Genomic DNA, 15,113 nt, shown 5'->3' on the forward strand with positions numbered 1-15,113 from the left:
CTTGTGCTTGGAACATGTATGGGGTACATGTAAAAAAAAAAAAAAGTACTGAAATTTTGTGCGAAACTAGGAGTGTTGTAAAAACATCTGGTTACACCGAAAAAGAGCCATGGAAGGTACCATTTTCTGCAGTTAATTAATACTTTGAGGTAGGGGTTGTAGTACTGATATTTATGGGTTATAGTTTGGTTGATATATTGCACATAGTGTTTTTAAACACAAACGTTAACTTGGTCGCCTATGGGAATTTAATCGGTATAGTCCAACCTGTAGAGCTACCTTCTGTAAATAAAGTGCGTATAAAACTTGTAGGAAACGAACGTGACCATACTAAACACGCAATGTGGCCATGGACAACCGAAACACTGCTGTGTTAAAGCCAGTATATAGTTTTAAGACACTCGGTGTTTGCAAACCTTACCTGTGTACACAAGACCTCGTAATACGAGAGAGGTTTATCGTTATACGATAACCTTTTCATTGTGGGGCTTTTTTCTGGAAGAAATAACGAAGAATTGTATATTTGAAAAGGGGGTGGGGCACACGCTATAGTTGGGAACAAGCAAATAGTCTTGGTTTGTATGCATGCAATACATAAATAGAATATAAAATGAAACAGTGGAGAAGGTAAGGGAAAAGACTATTTGTTTATTGGTTCTTCAGTACATTTTAAGTTATGGTTACAGAGATAATAGAGAGGGGGTTAGAGAGAGAGAGAGAGAGAGAGAGAGAGAGAGAGAGAGAGAGAGAGAGAGAGAGAGAGAGAGAGAGAGAGAGAGAGAGAGAGAGAGAGAGAGAGAGAGAGAACTACAGAGACAGCTACAGAGAGACAGAGAGAGGAGGGAGATGGAGAAAGGTTGAGAAAACACTGAAAAAAACTATACGCATGGGTGGCGGTAGCGGTGGGGGAGGCATCAACGCATTACTCCCCGCAGATGAAAGGCGAATTAAAATAGTTGCCCACGCCAGTACTGTTATTGCATCTACTGACGCCTATGACACGGAGTCTTTTATATCCCGTAGGCAAGACAGGACATACCACAGCTTTTGATGTTTCTGATGATTGGCTGGAATGAAGTAAATGCGAGTCGACTGAGGTCGATCGACCCTGCGGCCTATTGCATATCAGGCGAGCAATCTAGTACTGAGCTACACGATCGCACACATGTTGTATTGTCGCTAACACGCATTTACCATCATCATTCCATACGACCGGCCTCTGTGGCGTCGTGGTAGGCCATCGGTCTACAGGCCGGTAGGTACTGGGTTCGGATCCCAGTCGAGGCATGGGATTTTTAATCCAGATACCGACTCCAAACCCTGAGTGAGTGTTCCGCAAGGCTCAGTGGGTAGGTGTAAACCACTTGCACCGACCAGTGATCCATAACTGGTTCAACAAAGGCCATGATTTGTGCTATCCTGCCTGTGGGAAGCGCAAATAAAAGATCCCTTGCTGCTAATCGGAAGAGTAGCCCATGTAGTGGCGACAGCGGGTTTCCTCTCAAAAATCTGTATGGTACTTAACCATATGTTTGACGCCATATAACCGTAAATAAAATGTGTTGAGTGCGTCGTTCAATAAAACATTTCTTTCTTTCATTTCATACGGTGCAGTCAAAACTGAGAATGGGATGTAGCCCAGTAATAAAGCATTCGTCTGCCGCGCAGTCGCTCTAGGATCGATCCCCGTCAGTGGGTCCACTAGGTTATTTCTCAGTTCAGCCAGTGTTCCACAACCGGTAGAATAAAGACAGAGTAGTTGAAAGAGTAGCCCATGGAGTGATGGCAGTGGGTTTCTTCTCTCATTACATGAGTGGTCCTTAACCCTGTGTCCGACGTCATATAATCGTTAAAAAAAATAGTATGCTGCGTGCGTCGTTAAATAAAACATTTCTTTCCAACTTTCTTGTCTTTCTTGTTTTTCTTTTCCAAACTGTTTTTCAATAGACAACGTTTTGCCTAAGATGTACCAACATATTTAAATAATCAAAACAACCAACTTACGGTCCTCCAATATGACATTTCATTTTGTGCATTTCTATTATCATTTTATTATTTCAGCTTCCGTTAATAATACTCCACCTCTGCTGCTTGTACACACTTCCGGTAGAGATGTGTGGACAGACGGAAACTGTTAGTGTAACTAAGAACCACATATCACGTTTCTGCTGTGCGCTATGAATTGCATTATGTGTTTCAAGGTACATAGTCCTCTAAACCTCTGACAACTTTGTATGCTATATATCTCTGTCGATTAGGAGCGGGACGTAGCCAAGTGGTAACTAAAGCGCTCGATTGATGCGCGTTCGGTTTGGGATCGATTCCCGTCGGAGGACCCATTGGGCTATTTCTCGTTCCAGCCAGTGCACCACGGCTGGTATATCAAAGGTCGTGGTATGTGCTCTCTTGTCTGTGGGATGGTGCCTATAAAGATCCCTTGCTGCATTAGGGAAATATAGCGGGCTTCCTCTGATGACTACGTGTCAGAAGTACCAAATGTTTGATATCCAATAGCCGAATATGCTCTAGAGGTGTCGTTAAAAAAAAAAACTAACTGTGTCGATTATGAATATTTTATTCTCTCATAACTCCATATGGCGTGACTCAGTGCTATTTTAGATTTTATGGTGTTTAATAATGTTTTATGCTTTAACTGAGGAGAGACTTTAATAAACAATTTGTCTGTCCGTCTGTCTGTTTATAAGCGTACGAGATTGGATCTAGGGAGAAAATCCTCAAATTCGGGCAAAAACGATAGAGATATTCGAGCAAGATGTGTTGATCTTTTCAACATGTATGTCCATCATTCTCCACGCATAATTAAAAATGCTTAGTGATTCAAGTACAATCCTATATCGCTGTTTGGTAGTAATGCTAATATGAATAATTGTTGTTATCCAGATTCGGGCATTTTTGTTTAATTCGGGCAAACATCAGCTTGTTGGGAGCCCGTACGCCTATATGTATGTCTGTCTATCTGTCTGTCAAAACGTCCAGTCTTTAAGCCTAAAATATTATTGTATGTGTGTGTGTGTGTGTGTGCGCGCACGCGCGCGCGATTGTATGTGTGCGTCCAGCGTGTTGCTGGTTGTCTTGATGTCTAGTCTCTCAAGACAATGCCTTGATGTGGCCGCCTGAAGCGCGACAAATTGTTTATCATACTAAGAAAGAAAGACATGTTTTATTCAACGACGCACTCAACATATTTTATTTTCGGTTTTATGGCGTAAATAAAATGTGTTGAGTGTGTCGTTACATAAAATATTTCCTTCCTTCCTTACTCGTCTGCCAACCATAAGCATTTACTTATCTGCCGATCATAAGCATATACTCGTCTCTATATCATAAGCATTTACTTGTCTCCATACCACAAGCATAATTTTACTCGTCTCCAGATCACAAACATTCACTCGTGTCTGGACCATAAACATTTACCTGTCTCGCGATCTTCTTCAGAAAATTTTGGGTTTTGAAATACCCGACACATTTGTACATACAAAGAATATTACATGACTTGCCGTTGGGTACCATATATCTTACAAAAGGAACAACTACTTATAAAAGACTAGATTCACAAATGCATTGTAGTTACAACTGTCTTTGTTTTTATTGTCTTTGCTTAAACCAGGATTTTTGTTCTGTTTATTATTTAAGAACTGAGTGACACGGAAAACAGTTCACAGTGTCTGTGAAAATACAGAGAGAACAAATATACTGGATCGTAGTCTGCATGACAACTACAATTGAAAACTGTAACGAAAAAGTTGGCCGGTTCGCGTACCGACACGTGAAAATAACAAAGCAATCCGACAGACACGTTGAGTGTGTGTGTACACGTCTCTGGTTTCACTGTGTTTGTCTGAACAGCATGTATAGCTTTTCATCTGCCCACTGGTCCAGGCCTATCCACTCGGCATGTGCTGGAAAAGTAAGTTTTTAAAACTTCTTCATACTAGTATATTCTCTTTTACTAAACAATGACTTTCGTGACTATAATTAATATAAATTGCATGTCTAAGCTTGCTAGATATGATGAGATAGGCGTTCTTAGTTTACTTTAATTAAGGCTGGCGGCACAATGGTTGTCCTAGGTCGAGGTATCTGGCGTCAGTGTTAAATTCAGTTTGATGGAAGATATACACGGACTAGTTGGTTGTCCAATCAAGGTCCTTGAAACCACAGAACACCTGCGATCTAATTCGGATGTAATTAATAACTTTCAAGGTATAATACTTTTAGTGGTTATTCAGACGACTTGTGGCTGGTAGGTACTGGACTCGTATGCGTTACACTGTTACGTGGTATTTTGACCCCCGCAGAATACATATACCCCCGGTCACTTTTCTACATAGAATACTGACTCCTTTGCCGTAGAAATTTAAAGTGACTTTTACCGTAGAATTGTGACAGGGTGTCAAAATACCACGTCACTACAGTAACGTGGTATTTTGACCCTCGTAGAATACTGACCCCCCGGTCAATTTTCTAAGTAGAATACTGACTTTTTTTGCAGTAAAGAACATACTTTTACCTAGAATAGTAACCGCCTTGGGGGTAATTTTCCTATATCTTGTTCTTAACGTGGCTATATTTTTAAGGTTAATACTTTGTATGATTAAGGTACTGTTACACCAAATGGTTAAACACTCCTGTAGTCTATACTTTTAAAAGTTATAATCGCTTCTTTTGTTATAGGTATTAGTGTAGAGTTTGTTTTAAATTTAGTTTCTTGTTTGAAAAAGTAAACTTTTCATTTCTGGCCATGTTAGATTTATTTCTGAGTGTATAATAATTATCTGCATTTTGGTTCAGTATCCCATAATTTAACATTGTGAAATCCTATCTGAGACGAATACATGTTTATGTTAGCAAGGTATTCTTAAACTATACACCATGACGGTATTTCTAAAATGTATTTATAGAAATCCAATATCATCATAATTGTGGCGTGTGCCAATCGGTCACAATTAAGATACTGAATTGAGCTTTCTTATATGTATGTATGTATGTATGTATGTATGTATGTATGTATGTATATATATATATATATATATATATATATATATATATATATATATATATATATATATATATATTTTTCTTGCCCACTTGACAGGGTTATCAAGCTTTTGCATGGTGCTAGAAAAATCTCTCTGACCCTAGGGCTAGTTAAATATGTCCGACCCGATGGCTAGACGATTTCTACATACGCATGACGTCATAACTCATGTTTCACGACGATTCAGTCATAACTCATGGTTTTTAAAATTCTGTTTGTCATTTCACGTTGTATCATTGTTTCAAAAATATTTAAACAAAGTTGAACATTACATATTTATGTCGTTGCATAAGGTGGACTATATTTTTCCGCGTATGATTAAATGAATTTGCTGGTGAAATGTATACGAATCGTTCCACAATAAACAGACCGTAGTTTACAAAATTAATGTTTTTTTACTGTAATTAAATCGGCAATAAAAAGAATCAATAACCGTTGTGAGATATAGATACGGCAATTCCAACCCTCGGGACAAAATGTTTTTGTAAGGGCCTCGGTAAACCTCGGTAAAAATGTTGTCCCTCGGGTTGGAATAGCCTTATCTATACCGAACAACGGTGATAGATTCTATTAATATATATATATATATATATATATATATATATATATATATATATATATATATATATATAATTTATATCTGTGTGTGTGTGTGTGTGTGTGTGTGTGCGCCTATATATATATGTGTGTGTGTGTGTGTGTGTGTGTGTGTGTGTGTGTGTGCGCGCGCGCACAACTGTGTAGGATCCCTCTCCCTTACCATGCGTCCCAAAACATTCAAGATATGCTCTATATGGTTCAGGCCAGGGCTCCTTGCACACAGCTGTAGAAAGTCGGCTTGCACGTGTATGATTGTCAAAATAAGGAAAGACAACTCTATCCACGATGATATTCTGGTATCTCTGCCCATTGAGTGTTCCGGGTACAGTCACCAGATCCAGTTTACACTCAAAGGAGATGTACCCTCAGACCATAACTGAACCTCCGTCTAAGGGAACTTCTTCCAGAATGTTCCGCTAGTCATAGGCCCTTCCTCTAGATCTCCATACTCGAGTTCGACTGTTCGTTGTGTGGAGTGGGAACCGACTTTGATCTGACCAGTGTACCCTTCTCCAGGTCTTAGGCTCTTGCGCCGCACCACCTCCTATGCTCCTGTCTGTGATGTGGAGTGAGTAGCGGACGTCTGATTGGTCTTCGAGCTCTCATCCCAGCAGTATGCAGCCTCCTCCTCACAGTGGACGTGGACACCCTGTTGTGTGTTCCCCATCGGGTTCTTAGCACTCTGCTGTTGGTCAATGGGGATGGTCTTTGCTTAGTTGATGTACAATGTGACTAATTGCAATTTCTTTATAGAACAACTGCTGCTTTAGTGGCGGCCATCTTTGATTTAAATGATGTTGCAATATCTTCATTAGCTGGGAGTAGTTCACAGTTCTTTTTTTACCCTAAAACCCAGTCACAGAAATCAGTTCTGTCATAGGTGATTACAAGTATCAGCGATACTGTCAGTTCTGTGTTTTGGCAGCCATCTTGACTGTTCCAAAATGCTTGCACTTCTCGGGTCCTCAATCAGCACCTTCCGAAGATATAAAAACTACAAAGAATTATTGTAGGTACAGAACTGCAAGGTTCAGTGACCTGCCGCAAATACAATTTAGTTGTTTGTTTGGGTTTTGTTTTGTTTTTTGGGGGGTTTTTTTGGGGGGTGGGGTGGGGGGGTTTGGGGGGGGGGGAGCGCGAACGTTTTGGTGGCTAACTTGGATTCAAATGATGGTTCTATGTTCTGGTTAACAAGAACTTATTATAAATGAAATGTACCACCATTAAAGTCCAGTCACTTGTTGGCTTAAGTGAGAAATTGCAATTTTCTAAATATTATCTAAATTTGACCTTTGATCGTGACCTCTAAAATTGGGTAGCCCTCTCTTAAAACAATTGTATCGTCCTAAAGTACAACCGTGCGAAATGTCCTGCTTTAGGCCAACTTTTCATAATATCGCCCAAATTTAAACTTTAGATGCTCACCATATAAAACGCAAAGAGGTAGGCTTTTAAATATCTATCAAATGTCAAGTTTAAAAACAAACAAAACAACTTTGGGCGGGACTAAGCCAAGTGGCAAAGCGCTCGCTTGATGCACGGTCAGTCTGGGATCGATCTTCATCGACGGGCCCATTTGGATTATTTCTCGCTCTAGCTAGTTCATCACGACTGGAATACCAAATGAGGTGGTATCTGCTATCTTGTTGGTGGGATAGTGCATCTAAAAGATCCCTTGAAACTAATGGAAATGTAACGGGTTTCCTCTCTAAGACTGTCCGAATTACCAAATGTTTGACATCCAATAGCCAATGATTAATAAGTCAATGTGCTCTATTGGTGTCGTTAAACAAAACAAAAAATAGTCTGTTTTGTTTAACGACACCATTAGAAGACTGATTTATTAATCATTCGCTGTTGGATGTCAAACATATGGTCATTTTGACACAGTCATAGAGAGGAAACCCGTTACATTTTTTCCATTAGTAGCAAGGGATATTTTATATCAATCTAATTAAAATTAGCTCCACTATTACATGTGGATCTAACAGCAGCCAGTTGTAGCTCATGTCCACCAATCAAAACCTTACTTGCAGAATCATGCCAGTGATTTAAAAATAATTTTAAAACATTCCGAATTATCCTGAGGGTATACGACATGTTTCGTGTGAATTACGAATGCCTTAAAACATGTTTTATTTTATAAAATAAATAATTTGTAATGTAAAACTGAAGACTGATTTAGTTCTTTTTTTATATATATATATATAAATAAATAAATCATTTTTAATGTAAAATTGAAGACTGATAACCTATCCCGTACGTATTGGTATGGTTCGCTGTACTGCGGCCACTAAAATAGACTCGCCCGATATTTTTAGAATTTGTATGCTCCCAAATAACGTTATAAAAGGCAAAGTGTGATTGGTCAATATTTAAATTATTATTTACAGACGAAATGTTACCTGGACATTGGAGACTACGCAGTGTTGTTAGCAATCTGATTAAAATTAGTTCTACTGGTCTAAATAAGGCATTCGTAATTCACATGAAACATATCGTATACCCTCAGGATAATTCGGAATATTTTCAAATTATTTTCAAATCACTGTTATGATTCTGCAAGTAAGGTTTTGATTATTAGTGGACATGGGCTCCAACTGGCTGCTGTTAGATCCACATGTAATAGTGGAGCTAATTTTAATTAGATTGATTTTATATGCACCATCCCACAGACAAGATAGCACATACCACAGCCTTTGATATACCAGTCGTGGTGTACTGGCTGGAACGAGAAATAGCCCAATGGGCTCACCGATAGGGATCGATCCCAAACCGGCCGCGCATCAAGCTAGCGCTTTACCACTGGGCTACGTCCCGTACCCCCCCCCCCCCCCAAAAAAATTTAAAATAAAATAAAAAATAAATAAAAATCTTGTTATTTCGTGAATGTCTCAAAATACATAATGGGTGTAAAATTATAACCAATCTGAGCTCCTAGTTGTATCTAAAGTACTTTTCAGCATGGAGGAACGATGTATGTCCATGCATGGTTGAAGAGCGCAGTGATCAAAAGTACATGGGAGGGGGTGGTGGTGTCAACAAATCAAAGATTTTGTAAGTAGGTATTTTATGTATCTCCCTAATCAAGACCTGCAGTCAATTTCTAACTCGCATGTTGGACACCCGTATTGGCAAAACAAAAAAGGGGGTGGATACATTTTTGGAGCCTCATCTAACAACCTTTTGCCTATAATAATCAGATCAGGCATGTCCCTTTATGTATTATATTTACATCTATTTTGAACTGTATATAGTCACTTGCTTATAGAGACCACCTTTAAGGTCCAACGGATAGCTGCTATAAAGACAATTGACCGTAAACTAAGCCGAAGCGGTCAGGCCCTTTATAAGGGCCCTATGGGCAACCTAGGAAGACACCACAGCATCGTAGAGGTCTAATATTAACGAGCTACTCTCGATTCACTAACATCAAAACCTATATTAGCTCGGCCATTTACCTTTCGACCGACCGTTCAAAATTGCGCCAAATTCCCTCATTCAAAATTGCGCACCCTTTTCTCTTTGGCATTAACTGCTCCATTCAAATTCCATAGCACCACCACCACCCCCACCCGCCTGCTACCGATTTGATAGGGCTGCTGGTGCTCCCTTGCACCTGCCAGTGCAGGCGGTCCCCCCTCTCCCCTCCCCCCACCTTTCCTGTCATGGACGGAGGAGCCGGCCAAGGCCGGCTCTTGTGCCCACGACAGGCGTGCGCTACAACAGCTTGTTCTGAATGTGCACGTAAAACCCTATGACCTGACCTGACCTGATTAAGCCGAATACCTTAAACAGAAACCTAAATCCCAATGGGAAGGTTTTCTGTGGTTTTAAGACGGCGCTATTATTCTAGTCGGTTGGGGATCGATCCCCGTCAGTGGGCCCATTCGGCTATATCTCGCTCCAGCGACCGTGGTATGTGTTATTCTGTCTATGGGATGGTGCATATAAAAGATCCCTTGCTGCTAATCAAAAAGAGTAGCCCACGAATTAGCGACAGCGTGCTTCCTCCCTCAATAGTTGTGTGGTCCTTAACCATATGTCCGACGCCATATAACCGTATATAAAATGTGTTGAGTGTGTCGTTAAATAAAACATTTCCTTCCTTCCATTATTCTACGGGGTTCAGTTTGCAACGTGTGGGTTTTTCAGCAGTGAGTCATTTTCTGCTGTACAAAACTGACTCGTAGAAACGTGACCGGGGTCAAACTACCACGTTACACAGACCCTGATTACCTGTTTGTGATGTTCAAAGTGACACCTGTGTTTATACTCGTATTGCTGTGTTTACACTGGTATTACTATGTTGTTATCACCTCTCAAGAGCCAACATCCAAAAATGATATATAGACTGGTGGCTGCACCGGCTGAATATGCACAGTTAGTTTAGATAACGCCACCGGTCTCGGTGGTGTTGTTAAGCCATCGGACTTAAGGCTGGTAGGTACAGGGTTCGCATCCCGGTACCGGCTCCCACCCATAGCGAGTTTTAACGACTCAATAGGTAGGTGTAAGGCCACTACACCCTCTTCTCTCTCACTAACTACTAACAACTAACCCACTGTCCTGGACAGACATCCCAGATAGCTGAGGTGTGTGCCCAGGACAGCGTGCTTGAATCTTAATTGGATATAAGCACGAAAATAGGTTGAAATGAAATGAAAATGATAATGCCTACTTAATACTTCATGAATCTCAGATTACATTATAGTGTCACTAATATCCAAACAGAAATATTGTTTCTTGATATAATATTACCTGTGCAATGGTCTCTCCAGTATTCAGGAAAGGGATAGAGGGAATCGGTAGAGCTGGTTCCACTTATAGGAAGGGATGGTACCTAAGATTTGCAGGGTACAAGAACTTCGAAAATGTCTTGTAAACGACGATGAATCTGATTACTCTGGTAGTTCAAGACGATGGCATGACCTGTGATTTTGGATGGCGGCCTAAATAAACGGATGGCGGATATTACTATCGCTGCCAGTGGATGACGGGCGCATTGGAAATTAGTCTTAACAGATGGCGGGTGCGCCATTGCTTATGACATGTAGCGAGGCTCCTGCTGTGCCAGAAGGGTCTGTTGGACCGTGCATCAATTCACATTGTCATTAACGTTAGCATGTTCTAATAAAACTGAAACACTCGCTTGATGCGCGGTTGGTCTGGGATCGATCCCCGTCAATGGGCCCATTGCGCTATTTCTCGCTCCGTCCAGTGCACCTCGACTGATATATCAAAGACCGTGGTATGTGTTATCCTGTCTGTGGGATGGTGCATAGAAAAGATCCCTTGCTACTAATGGAATACTGCATAACAATTGCATACTAAATAACAGTGTATAAATGTATTGACAATATTTGCGCGCAAAATCAATGTTTCATATTACATATGTAATGCCATAGTATATTACATTGTACATACATATGTATTACCATGTTATATTACGCATGCACTACTCCATATATATTGCACACATAATCAATATTGTATTATGTACTACCTTGTTATATTGCATATGTATTACCTTGTTATATTACATATGTATCACCATGTTATATTACATATGTATTACCTTGTTATATTACATATGTATTACCTTGTTATATTACATATGTATTCCCATGTTATATTACACATGCACTACTCCGTAAATATCGTTCCACCAGTGCACCACAACTGTTATATCAAAGGCCGTGGTATGTGTTATCCTGTTTGTGGGATGGTGCATATAAAAGATCCCTTGCTACTAATGGAAAAATGTAGCGGGTTTCCTCTCTACGACTATATGTAAAATTTACCAAATGTTTGACTTCCAATAGCCGATGATAAATAAATCAATGTGTTTTACTGATGTCGTTAAACAAAACAAACTACTTCATTTTTACTTCGTAAATATTGCATACATAATCAATATTTCATATTACATAAGTACTAACATGTTATATTACACATGCACTACTCCGTAAATATCGCGCACATAATTAATGTGTCATATTACATAGTATGTACTACAGTGTTTTCTTACACACCAGTTGGTGAGAACACCATACGTTATGTTTGATAACACATGGTTGTTTACACATGTTAATAATTTCAAGACATACGACTGGCTGATCCTAGGTGACGACCAGGTCACCAATGCCATACACCCAATGAAAAACTACATGATGGAAATCAATTATATTGTGACGTATAGTTAACCTGACAATCATGTGTCTGTGACGCGTAAGTTAGCTACAAGGAAGGAAATGTTTTATTTAACGGCGCACTCGACCGGCCTCGGTGGCGTCGTGGTTTACAGGCTGGTAGGTACTGGGTTCGGATCCCAGTCGAGGCATGGGATTTTTAATCCAGATATCGACTCCAAACCCTCAGTGAGTGCTCCGCAAGGCTCAATGGGTAGGTGTAAACCATTTGCACCGACCAGTGATCCATAACTGGTTCAACAAAGGCCATGGTTTGTGCTATCCTGCCTGTGGGAAGCGCAAATAAAAGATCCCTTGCTGCTAATCGGAAAGAGTAGCCCATGTAGTGGCGACAACGTGTTTCCTCTCAAAATCTGTGTGGTCCTTAACCATATGTCTGACGCCATATAACCGTAAATAAAATGTGTTGAGTGCGTCGTTAAATAAAACATTTCTTTCTTTTTTCTTTAACGGCGCACTCAACACATTTTATTTTCGGTTATATGGCGTCAGACATATGGTTAAGGACCACGCAGATATGGAGAGAGGAAACCCGCTGTCGCCACTTCATGGGCTACTCTTTTCGATTAGCAGCAAATGTTCGTTTATATGCACCATCCCACAGACAGGGTAGTACATACCACGGCCTTTGATATACCAGTCGTGGTGCACTGGCTGGAACGAGAAATAGCACAATGGACCCACCGACGGGGATTGATCCTAGGCCGACCGCGCATAGAGCGAGTGTTGTACCACTGGGTTACGTCCCGCCCCAAGTTAGCTACAAGTGCAACGGCTCTAAATAAGATAAAAGATTTTTTTTTTTTTTAAAGAAAAAAAAAGAAAAAAGATCAAAGGTGTTAAAATTTGCTTAAAACCTGGTTTTTGATGTTATGTAAGACATAAAACAATGCATTCGTGTCCGTTAGATACCATTTATCTCACAACGAGTTGTTTTAAAATTTATCTAACGAGCAAAAGCGAGTTTGATACGTTTTTAAACAACGAGTCACTCATGTATTATTCTCTATATACTACATATGTACTGCCATGTTATATTATACATGCACTACTCCTTAAATATTGCACACACAATCAATGTGTCATATTACATATTATCTACAACCATGTTATACTACATCTGTACTACCATGTTATATTATACATTCACTACAGGCGCGGATGCAGGATTTCTGAAGTGGGGATCTAAATGTGATGACTAATCTCTCCTTTTACACAGAACAGTTAATATAATCACGTTTCCCCTTAAAGGTTATAATCAGTTTTCAAAAAGGGGGTCCGTCCACTTGGTACCCTGGAACACACACAGATGTATTACCACTACTTCCACACACACACACACACACACACACACACACACACACACACACACACACACACCCTGGATGCGCTACTCCGTAAATATTGCACACATAATTAATATTTCATATTACATATGTACTACCATGTTATATTACATATGTACTACCATGTTGTATTACTTATGTATTACCATGTTGTATTACGCTTGTACTACTCCGTAAATATTGCACACATAATCAATATTTCATATTACATATGTACTACAATGTTATATTACACATGCACTACTCTGAACTTGAAGTTTGGCAAATTTAACACAGAACGTTCTGGTTTGGTACAACGCAACAGCCCGACGATGCAATAAAGTGGTGTTTTTAAGTTCTTTGTGTTGTAGAACAGTACACCATTCTTTGTACAATCTTTCTGAATCTGTACACGCGTTGTCTGCCACAGGTTAACTCTAACAACACTCGCTAAATTGGGCACTGCTATTATCTGCTGCAAAGTTTTTATGGAGTAAACCTGGACTCATCAGTGTCACTCGACCCCACTGAAAACACGTTTGCCACCGGCAGATGAAGTGTGCACCAGTGACGTCTGACCGTTCTGCTGCAAAGTTTTTATCAGTTACCCTAAGCCATATTACACAGTCCACCTGGTGCCACAACAATTGCAATTTGATCGTGGTCTCAGCACTAACCACACACCATCTGGAATAGGCCAGCCGTAACAGATTAATTGTTGGTGATAAGTTGTAGCTGGAAAATATGCCGAAACATTACATTCCGCTTGGTAATTTAGTTTTCCAGATTAAAATGGTATAAATAGATAATAATATATGAGTGGCCGTTATTTCACAGCGAGTTGTTTTAAAATGTATCTAACGAGCGAAAGCGAGTTTGATACGTTTTTTAAACAACGAGTTGTGAGATAAAGTTTGTTTTATTTAACGACGCCACTAGAGCACATTCAGAGTTGTGAGATAAATGCTATCTAACAGACACGAATGTATTATTCTATTTCTTACATATTGTAAAAAAAAAACCCAGGTTTTAAGCTAATTTTAATATCTTTTTCGACTAAAAGTTATTTACAGCCGTTGCGCTTGTAGCTAATGTACGCGTCACAGACACATGAATGTCAGGTTAACTATACTTCACAGTCTAATCGAGTTTCATCGTGTAGTTTTTCATTGGATGTATGGCATTGGCGACCTGGTCATCACCTAGGAGCAGCCAGTCTTATGTCTTGAAATTGTTAACACACGTACGTGTGTAAACAACCATGTGTAACCAAAAATAACGCATGGTGTTTCGTATGAAAACGTGGTTAACGCATGGTTTCGTATGAAAACGTAACTGGCGCTAAAAGATCTATTTTATTTAATACAAACATTAACTTTATTAGATTATCATAGTTTAGTGGTAACTAAATAATTATGTGATACGAAGTTAAGTTTTTGTCACATTAAAGTTCGTTTGTTTAATGACACCTCTAAAGTACGTAAATTTCGACTTAGTTTTAGAGGAAACCTGCTAGGCCTACATTTTTCCACTACATTTTTATATACTCTTTCCCTCAGACAGAACAGCACATACCACAGCCTTTGGTATACTAGTTGTGGTTCACTGGTTGGGACAGAAAAGAAAACCCAATCACAGAATAGGTTCACTGAGGTTGCTACCCACGACTCAGTCACTGCATACCGGCCTCGGTGGTATCGTGGTTAAGCCGTCTGACATTTTGCTGAAAGGTACAGGGTTCGCAGCCCGGTACCGGCTCCCACCCAGAGGGAGTTTTAACGAATCAGTCGGTAGGTGTAAGACCACTACACCCTGTTCTCTCTTACTAACCACTAACAACTAACCCTCTGTCCATGACAGACAGCCCAGATAGCAGATATGTGTGCCCAGGACAGCGTGCTTGAACCTTAATTGGAT

The 15,113-nt window shown here is 39.9% G+C and overlaps 1 protein-coding gene across 1 annotated transcript in view; it reads left to right on the plus strand.

Moving 5' to 3' along the window:
- Positions 1–610: 610 nt before the first annotated feature.
- LOC121374667 (probable glycosyltransferase STELLO1) overlaps positions 611–15,113 on the plus strand; it is a 29,316-nt gene continuing 14,813 nt past the window's right edge. The window contains exon 1 of the mRNA XM_041501777.1: positions 611–627. Coding sequence (XP_041357711.1) covers positions 611–627 — 17 coding nt within the window. The remainder of the gene's footprint in view (positions 628–15,113) is intronic.

The sequence above is a fragment of the Gigantopelta aegis genome, chromosome 6 (assembly GCF_016097555.1).
Source record: "Gigantopelta aegis isolate Gae_Host chromosome 6, Gae_host_genome, whole genome shotgun sequence".
Taxonomy (NCBI): domain Eukaryota; kingdom Metazoa; phylum Mollusca; class Gastropoda; order Neomphalida; family Peltospiridae; genus Gigantopelta; species Gigantopelta aegis.